Here is a 10,728-nt window from a genome sequence, read left to right as displayed (position 1 = left end):
GCATTAAAATCATGACACAACTAAACATGTGTGGAAAATTAAATAAAAGTAGCTATAACATAATCAAACCATAATATCAAGTTTTGGCTACAATCAATCCCTAGAATATAAATTTAGCTCATGAAATAATCTATGGAAACACAAAAAATTCATATAAGAAAACATAAGGAAGAGAGTAGAAAACACTAGGATGTAGATCTTCAATTTCTTCCCTTGATGTTGTTCTTGCCTCCCTTGATTCCTCCTTTGAATTATAATTGAATCCCTTTGAATTGTCTTCAATCTTGGCCCCTTCAATTGTTGTGTTTGGCCCTAATTCTTATTGAAAATAGGGTTTTTTTCGAATGATATTTATAGGATATTAGCGTCGTGGACGAATTAGGATTGAATTGAGCTAAGAGAAGAGTCCAAAAACATAAAAACTATTTTATCACATATCCAACACCTCGGCGTCCAAGATAGGCACTACGGTGCTGAGCTTGCTGTTAGTTTTAGTGAGTTGGGCTCTGATTCGGCCAGAAACAACGGATTGCACGTCCTTCAGCATTTTTTGTATTAACTTTCGCATCTGCTATATGATTGAGGTAATTCAAGATGCGTTGGAAAGCTAATTCAAAGGGCTACACTTTTCTTCAGACATCATAAACTAATTTGATCGTTTGCCATGTCAAAAAGGGTCTAAATTTGAAGCTAAAATTTCGGAGCATAACTTTTTAATTAGAAATTGATTTGTGATTATATTTTGCCTAAATTTTATCCTTTTGACGTCTTTATTCATCCAGTTGACTCCTAACACTCTTGGATTTTTATCGTGAGATTTGACACAACTTTTGAATATTTTCACTTTAGTCCCCGAACTTTGGATCTCTTACAATTTGGTCTTTTCTCCAATTTCGCCAACTTTTGCTTGTTTTATTCAATTTCATCAACCTATTTCACAACATCAAAACATACATTAAATTCGTTCTAAAACATTCTCAATGATAACAAAATAATGAATTAAGTGGTACAAATATAATGAGTATGAAGCACTCATCATTTACTCATTGTTTCTATTTTATAAATGCACACGTGTTTGTCAACAAATAAATTTCAAAAGCCAACTGAGTTAAGTGTAATTTTAATAAAAGAGATTTGTATGCCAGCAATTCATTTGAATATTCAATCAAGGCAATTTACCAAATTTTTTAAATCAGGTCAATTGACACAAAGGCATTGCCTCGTACTATCCCAAGAAAATTTCGCAATCCCGGTAATAACAAACACGTGGCAATAATGTGAGGAAACCTGCTCAATAATTCCATACACGTGTCAGTACTCTAATTCAATTGAAAGAAGAAAAGAAAAAAAAAAAAAGAAAACTAGTTTTCATCAATTTCTTCGACTAAAATTTTTTAGTGCTGACTTATCCAAATCGATTTTTTCTCAAGTCTAATATGCATAATTAATTAAAAGCTATCCAATGTGCTCAATACCAATATGTTCTATCAAAATTTAATTATTTGATCCAAATAAAATATGAAGTTAAAATATATTTCATTTTAGTCCTCTTTCTTTTTTTTTTTTTTCAAAATATAACATATAAACAAATACATTTTTATTCTTAATTTTTTGGGGGCGTTACATCTTATTTGTGCATACATGCTATTATTACTCTCACTCAAGTCAACTTTACAATATTTCGAGTATGTGATTATTAGGGATAATGTTTGTCGAGGCATTAGAAGACGACGATCATATTTTATTAGATCAACAACTTATATTTTAAGTTAAGCAAATATTGTTTCTATCTTATTATGTTGTAAGAAGCAGATTTCATATTACACATCATATTGTAATGAATATATGTTAAATTCTTGAAATAGAAAGTTATGTTTTACTTCGTTGCTACATGTTTGTGTCCTATTATAATTTGCTATTTATAATTTGATATTTTAATGAGCAAAATATAATATGTGGGTTGCTATTTTCTTGAAGAGTACAGTATTGTTGACAAGTAAAAAGAAATAGAGAATAAAGTATCATCCATGAAGATTTATTATTGATTATATTTCAATTAAAACTAATTTCAACAAAACACACAATTACGATTAGGTCTTTGAGTTTGATTTTTCTAATTAGCAAATAAACTATTGAAACTAATAATAATGCGGGAGCAAGTTTAGAGGTAGAAACCAATTAAGGAAAATGGTAAGGAGTCCTTGTTTTAGTAATTAACCCTACTAAATTTTAATTCATATTTGGCTTAATTAGCATGTTATCGATCATCAAATTCAAGATAAGTTATTAGAACTGTTCGGTTTGTGTTTCAGTTTTTAGTTTTTAGTCCCAAGTTTATTTTTAGTTTTTGGTTATGAGAAACTATTTTAAGATTGCTAAAACTACGTTTAGTTTTCATTTTGAAAAATTATTTTATTTCAATTTATTCTATTAGAATTTAATAATTCAATAAAAATAGAATAATTTTATTTTAATAAATTATAAATTAATATATACATTTTAAACTTGATGAATCTCATAATATATTTCTCTCTAGAAAAGTAAAATAAAAATAAATAATAAATTGAATTCAAAATATCAGAAATAAAAATAAAAATCAATGGCATGGACTTTATCGGTATTCATTTAAATATGGTTTTTTTTATAACTTTTATGTACATATATTACACAAAAGCAATTTTTTTACGGCATTTATTTACGGCGTGCATCTATGACATGCCGTAAAAAGAGACTAATTACGGTATGCGATTGTAAAAAATTTGAACCTTTACAAAGCCCTAAAACACGGCACTTCTCCCATTTTACCCCATCAACTCCGCCTCTCAACGACTTCATCTGGCTCTCAGTCTCTTCGCCTTCCACTGTCACTCTCGTCGCTCGCCTCCCAGGACCCAAATCAAAATAATATTGTAAGGAATAATGCTATTTGTAATGAAGATTATCGACAGTCGCCCTATGTGACGTACACTTGACAGTTTTTCATTTGATGTATAATTTAAGAAATAACTATCATATCTATGTATCAAATACCAAATTGTTAAGTGTATGTCATATACGACGACTACTGACAATTTTCATTACGAATAGGTCTCTTCAAATTAATACCCGCCCTGTCTTGAATTGATTTATTTGTTTCCCTTTCTGTAAGTGTACCATAACTTGCTACATTGAAGGAACCGAGTAATATTTTTCATATTTCTGGCCCTAAATGCTGTGAAATCGTATTTCACTCGAGGAAATAATCGTATTTGTTAATCGTTTTGATTGACAAATCTGTAAATAATTGGCATGATAGGTTGAAGGGATTGGAGAATATTTGAAACCAATGGAATTGGAACTCAATTATCAATTGAGTCACCGGTGAAGTCAGAAGAACATCTCCATGTGTGCTTCCTCCCGTTGGGAGGAGTACATGTTGGAGAAATGTTGTTAAAGAGGACTCTAAAACTTTGTCGTCAAGGACTACTACACTGCGTTCAACAATAAAGACAATTGTCGGAGAAGAAGGTGAAAAGGGGGTTGCAATTGAAACTCCGGCATTGGCAGCGACCACTAGGAAGAGGGCACAGGTGTCAATGGTTAGGAGAAAAGTGGAGACTCAATTCGAAGAGGAGGATATTGGGAAAGAAAAAAAGACCATTCCACCGACCCCTGCTCCATTAGGGACTATTAACCGGAGAAAGGTAAAGGAATAAGAGTGTACAGTGAAAAAGGTGTATAGCACTCATAGATCGGTAAGGTTGGTTGAGAAAAGTGATGAGAAACTGAACTCCAACAATGAAAAAAAATTAGAAACTCCTAAGCAAAAATTGTTTACCAAGGAAATGGGTGATAATTTGGATGTGAATCTGACATAGGGGTCAGATGGTATTTTTCTCAAACTTGTTCTAGAATCAACTGCCTTTTATAATATCAAGATTTGTTTTCTAAATCAGCAATAACATTCTACGATTGCAGGTATTCATACGAAAACAATGGCACAGGATAATTTGGAAAGGGAAACGGTTTCTGAAGTTGAGGATCCAAAGTTTTCGATGGAGGGTAGCAAAAACATGGAAAATCAATTAGACTTGATCGATGAAATCCAAGAAAATGATGGTATGTTTACATACAATTTGTTCATTTTACTTTATATCGGGAACAAATGATGATGGAAAGATTGAATTCTTATTCATCAGAATCGGGTGAAATGAATGGATGTACAGACTATAAATAGGTGCCAAGAAAAAGAATATAACTAACTCAACTACCGTCCAGCTGGCAAACTAACACTTTAACTAACCTGCTAACTGACTTCTATACAAAAAAATGTAATTGTTCTAATACTTTATGATACTAGAAAATTTAACTGTTTAAGAAATATACAATTCCAAAGCTTAATAGTATCAAAGTAGTTAACAATTCTGTGACATGAATTAGTAATTTTATCATATTTGTAATGTAGGGTCTCATAGTACAGGTATTTCTGAGCCAGAGAATGCACTTGATATATGGTGTTGAATCAAGATCTGAGGCTGATGATACTGTGGATGATGGCCTTGAATATAATGGTATCCTTTTTGTGCTCGGGCTGTGTCTTTTATGCTTTGTTGAATTCATCTCTATCATTATGAAGCTGATTTTTTGTTGCCTTCTGTATATTTAGATGATTTACAGATGATAAAATTTCTTGCGATACCAAGAGTCAAAATGCAACAGAGAAAGAAACTGAGAATGCGGAAGATATGGATTTCGAAGTTTCCCAGACGTCTTAGTTGATAAAAATTATTATGATGTTGATCCCAAAAAGGAGTCTGATAAGGAACTGAAGGACGAAAAGTACATGAAAAGTATCCCTTTAATGATTCCCCTACTTTTTATTTTACATTATGTAGCCTTATGGCTGATGTCTACCTCATCATGTTTTTCTTAAATGGTTCTATGATTACTTTTTTATTATACTTTAGACCTTTATTGTCATCTAAAACTTGACGTCCTATAGACATCTGACTTGGGAGCCATCAACTTAAAGCTTGCTACAATGGTAATTTAAATATTTTAATACAGAGAAGTCTATTTAGAAAAAAATGATTTAAGTACAACGTACATTGATTAAGCTTCAAGCACTTATTTGAGAAAATTAGACTTCTAACAAGGGATTATTAGCCTAGTTGAGTCTTAAAGGTTGAAACAATAAAAAATACAAAGAATCCTTATTTGTTGAAATGTTGACTCGCAGTTAGTAAGATTCATCTAAACTAAATAGGGTGAGGAGTTTGTATAAAAATTCAATCGTAGATCACACATTGGAGAAAGAGTTAAAAAGAATGCGTTTGGGAGTGTGAATCTTATGAGTGAAGAAAAGATAAATTTGACCATTGAGGGGTGAGAATTAAAACAACTCGTGAATTTATAATGTATCACTAATTTCTTCACACTCACATCATTTTTGTATTTGAGAAGTTGATATTAATTTTGATATTGCGACCATAAAACTATTTATGAATTTAATTCAATGATTCCAATCTTGAGATAAACCGTAGGTTATCTAACTAAAACTTTATAGCATGTTTGTTTGTTAAATTAGATTATGATTTTATTTGAGAACAAACAAATGTTTAAGTTTTGAGGTATTTTTTAAGTGTCCGAGCTTAAAAACACAGACATTTCGTAGTTTTTATTATTATTAATTATTGCCTAATTTATTGTGTTTTTCATTTGTTGGCTGAAAATCGATTATTGAAAGCTAAATTGAAATAAATAAACATAAAAAGGGGATAACTAAAACTTTATAGCATGTTTGTTTGTTAAATTAGATTATGATTTTATTTGAGAACAAACAAATGTTTAAGTTTTGAGGTATTTTTTAAGTGTCCGAGCTTAAAAACACAGACATTTCGTAGTTTTTATTATTATTAATTATTGCCTAATTTATTGTGTTTTTCATTTGTTGGCTGAAAATCGATTATTGAAAGCTAAATTGAAATAAATAAACATAAAAAGGGGAAAAATAGTGAAATATAAACTTTGATGACATAATTGTAATTTTTCAGTGGTTGATTTGAATTGTAAAATGAAGATTGAAGGTGTTATGAGTTCAATTGGATGCAAATTAGAAGTTAAAGGACTAAGATTAGATCATTTTCAAGAGACTCTTTATTTTTAAATAACATATTCTATTATTTGGAGAGCATATATAAATTTAAAGAGTTAAAATTTTAAAGTACTATAACAAGCTCTTTATATTTAACACTTAATTTTGCTATTCTTAAAAAATACTTATTATTTTTTTTCTATTTTTTATTTTAACCAACTTTATCCTAGATTATTTTATTATTTTTCTACATTGAAAATTGAAATACTTTGAATGCATTTAATTATAGAGGGTGAGTTTGGACCAAAACAACACTCTAAATTAAAACGTTAATTTAAAAAGTTTTTTGAAGAATGATTTTAAGAGTTGACTCTTAAAATAGGGAGCACTCTATGTTTAAAGGGTCTCTTGAAAAAATTTAAAAGACTTAAGAATTAGTTTGAGGACCTAATTGTACATCGGCCATAATTACAAATCGGCGGGCTGGCTCAGGAGGTGAACACCGGCTTGCACGCACAAGCGAACCTGGATTACTTCCGCTGCAATTTTCGGCCAGCGATAGAATTCTTCTCCACTTCAGATTTTTAAGCGATTTTCATCCAATTTTTGAGCTCTACAAATACCAAACAACTTTATTCGTCAAGGGAAACCTCTCATAAACCATATTTCATCTGCTATTAGAATAAACGAAAGGCCAAATCATAGAGAATTGAGGGACAATTGAAAAGATTTCAACCAATTAAAGATCAAACCTTGATTTTTTGGTAGAAACAAGAAGAAGGCAATTAGAGTTTCATCCAGACAATTGACGATATTCAAGAGATCAAGATTCATCTTCATTTTCTCCTTCGTCAATCTAAAATTCGAATTTTGTTTTTTCTATTAATTATGATTTCTTTCAATTTTGTAATGTTAGGCTAGGGTTTCAATTATTAAGACATGGACAAACCTTGTTACGATTTTTAATATAAATTCAATAATTTAACGTTCAATATGTGTTTATTCTTGAATGATTGTCATAGAAGTTACTACTTTCCAATTAATTGGCTAATAGTTGGAATATTGTGTGAATTTCATTATTCTTGAGATAGAAAAACTGGATAGATAGCACATTATAACAATGATTATAAAGTTCGATAGGAGATAAAAATATATCGCTATACATTGTATATTTTTATACATGTTAGTGCCTTTTAATGATGCTTACGTGTTTTTATCATTCATAGAGATGTAGAAAGGTTACATGCGATGATATATTTAATTGATATTGAGAGATGCTTTTAATTAACCTAGAAACATTGATCAACAAGAATATACATATATTGCCATGTTATTGAGTTACATTGAAACAGATTAGTAAGACGGATTTGAGGTCTTACTAGTCATCCAATCTAAATTTACAAAACCCATATTCGCTCACTAGAATACTTAGTTTAATTAGATAAATTAGTACAAATTCTTCCCAAAAATAAAAAAAATAAAAAAAATTGCTATTTGATTAGAGTTACAATTGATTGACATTAAATTAAGTACATAGTTATCATGGGAACGATATCCTACCGTACACTTGTGGGAAATTTAAAGATCAGTACACTATTTTTTAAACTTAGCAAAATCTGTGTTAGTTTCTCTCACACCCATATTCTTCATGTTTCTATTTTCTCATGTTCTTGTATAATTTCAATAGTTGACTAGATTATTCGATTACCAACTCTCGACTACTCATTTCTTGGTGCAGTGATCTTGATGCTTAACTGTTCATGTCCAAATGTACAGGCAACATACATATTGAACAAAAGATGGCAATAACCCTATTGATAGCACTGTGGTTTTGTTTTTATTGTCAACAAGAAAAAAAAATTACTATGAAGTTATAAGTAACTGGGAAAAATTATTTTAATTACACAACCAAACTAATCGATAAAATCTTAGATAATTTAGAAATGGACACTAATGAAGAATATTAACAATGTAAGCAACAAACCAAAATTACATTGAAGGCCGGGAGTTCACAATTATGATGTTTGACTATATCTTACTTTATGTTACAGGAAATATGGAGGTGCTTGGAATTTGTGGTACATCATAGTTAAAGTATTCTTTAATATCTATTTTATTACTTTGTTTAGAAAGTTGGGAGGCGCCCAATATTTTTGGTAGCAGAACTTCTTATTGCTTTGTCCAAATAAAGGAGGTTGTGACAAGAAAATTTCCCATGAATATTCTCGTGTTGTGTCTCCTTTCCTACTTCTCCTCATTATCTTCCTCAACAAAATAAATTTGTTGTGGACTCTACCACGTAGTGCACCATCTTGGTACACACACGAATTTGCAATTTATTAAATGAAATCTTGATAAAATATTAATATATAGAAAATTAGTTTGACTCTTGAAAGGTAGAGAGTTAAACCCATATTGTATTTGCAATGGTTAAAATAAAAAGTTTTTTGAAATTTATTTTGAAAGTTTGACTCTTTAAAATAAAAAAATATCTCACTTTTAAATAGCATCTTTAAAATGCTCTTATAATCCATAGATTTCTTGGAATTCGTTGCTCATTTATTATATGAAGATTAAAACGAAACCAGAACTTACGATGCAATGAATGCAGACTAATGCAAATTAATGATGTCAAGAAAATCAGATGGCACTTTATTCGTAAATCATGTATTTTTTTTACGAAATAAATTATTCACGATACATTCTTTTTATTCGGTAAATAAATAATGACTAACAATATTTATAGTTCTTCTACCATGGCGATACTGGTGGAATACTTTGTTCATTCCTGTAGAAATTAGTTGGATCCACCTGACTCTTGACATGAACCAATCTTCTGAAATTATTCTTGAAATACTTAAATCCCCAAACACTTGCTTGTTTGTAGCTCGGATTAACCTCATTATTGTTCATTCCAATATCCAAATCCCTGTAATTGAAATATGCAGCTCTTGGAGATTTTGAAACATAACGAGCCATAAAACTGTAAAGTCCCCGGATCCAGCTTATCTGCCTTTCTGAGTCTGCATTCTCTTCTTCACTCCAGCCTACAACATAATGGATCATGAATATATTGCCTGCTCGATGTGGAAAAGGAATTTCCGATTCTGAGAAGTCGTTTATTCTCCCTCCATATGGACTGAATTGCAGTTCAGCCCTATTTGCATCTTCTTTGTTAAGGAATTTCCATATGCTTTTGAGACCGTTTTCCGGAATTGGTTGCTTCACATAGTCGGATTTTCCTTTGAAAAACGTCGTGGAAACTCCAGTTCTATTCAGCAAAATATCTAGTGATTGACCCTGAAAACCTGCAAAATACACTGTGGACTCTATCCATGGCATTTCTATACAATCTTCTTTCACCAAACCTAATTCTGGAAATTTCTCTTGCATTATTGGGAGGAGATCATCAACCCGACCCAGGTACAGAGAAGTGAAAAATGCTCCTATTGTCCTCTTTCCTGAAGAGTTGATGCTTCTTAGAAAGAGTCTTAATAGAAGATTTTCATCAATATTGTCAGCAACATATTGCCATCTGTGTACTATCTGGGTTGCATTTTGTTCTAACGTTCTTGTAACATTGAAAACAGTCACAGTTTCTGGTATAACAATTAACTGAACTTTAAATGCAACCACAATCCCGAAACTGGTTCCACCACCTCCTCTAATGGCCCAAAAGAGATCTTCTCCCATGGATTTTCGGTCATGAATTCGGCCATTAGCATCAATTAGTTTGGCATCAATGATGTGATCTGCAGCAATGCCATGCTTACGAGACATCATGCCATATCCTCCGCCACTGAAGTGCCCTCCAACACCCACCGTCGGGCAAACGCCTGCAGTGAAAGCAAGAGTCCTGCTATTTTCAGCAATTGTGTAATAAAGTTCACCAAGTGTTGCACCTGTTTGAACCCATGCAGTGTTTTTTTCTGTGTCCACGGATATTGATCTTAGGTTTCTCATATCCACAATGACAAAAGGAGTTTCAGAAATGTATGAAAGTCCTTCATAATCATGTCCACCGCTTCGCACTTTTAGCTGCATCCCAAGTTTCTTTGAGCAATAAATAGCTGCCTGAATTTCGGATTCATGCTCCGGCGTAATGATCACGAAAGGTCTCTGGCCGGAGTTTGATGCCGGCCTTAGATTACGTATTGTAGATTGGAGAACAGATGAATATGATGCATTTTTTGGGGTGTAAATGGAATCAGTTTCTGAGTTGGATTTTCGATACTGAAGGGTAAGGCATTCAAAAAAATCATTTTTGTTATGAGCAGAAGAAGCTCCCGAAATAAAAATGAATGCCAAAAGAAAAACTGGGAATATACTACTTGAAATCTGCATACTTTATAATTGTTGTTTCTTCTAATTTGTAATTGATTTACAAATGCTTGTATTTATAGATGTTTATCAATGACTTTTCTGGTTGAGTGTGAAAATGAATTTTGAATTATTAGGCATCATGGATATTATATAATTTGACAACTCAAAAGTTTCAGTAAAGGAGATTCAACCAAGCTGTCAAAACAAGAAAAAATAAAACCTCAAGTTGTAAACGTTTTTGAAGGCAATCCTTTTGCGTAATATCTATAGCACAAGTTGAAAATATATTAACACAAAGAAGTTTTAAAAAAAATGATCACTTTCTTGTCCAA

At 31.4% G+C, this 10,728-nt stretch overlaps 1 protein-coding gene across 1 annotated transcript; it reads right to left on the bottom strand.

Annotated features, from left to right (window-relative positions):
- Positions 1 to 8,699: 8,699 nt before the first annotated feature.
- On the bottom strand, positions 8,700 to 10,453 carry LOC111391702 (berberine bridge enzyme-like 18). Its single transcript, XM_023016950.1, has one exon. The coding sequence runs from the start codon at positions 10,415 to 10,417 to the stop codon at positions 8,825 to 8,827; it is 1,593 nt and encodes a 530-aa protein (XP_022872718.1). The 5' UTR covers positions 10,418 to 10,453; the 3' UTR covers positions 8,700 to 8,824.
- Positions 10,454 to 10,728: the final 275 nt, after the last annotated feature.

This window comes from Olea europaea, unplaced genomic scaffold, assembly GCF_002742605.1.
Source record: "Olea europaea var. sylvestris unplaced genomic scaffold, O_europaea_v1 scaffold827, whole genome shotgun sequence".
Taxonomy (NCBI): domain Eukaryota; kingdom Viridiplantae; phylum Streptophyta; class Magnoliopsida; order Lamiales; family Oleaceae; genus Olea; species Olea europaea.
Note: the sequence above shows the minus strand (reverse complement) of the source record. Positions and strands in the feature narration are given on the sequence as shown.

Bases quoted from the DNA above. Each gene is read 5' to 3' on its own strand.
- LOC111391702 (XM_023016950.1), bottom strand. From the start codon at position 10,417: ATGCAGATTTCAAGTAGTATATTCCCAGTTTTTCTTTTGGCATTCATT.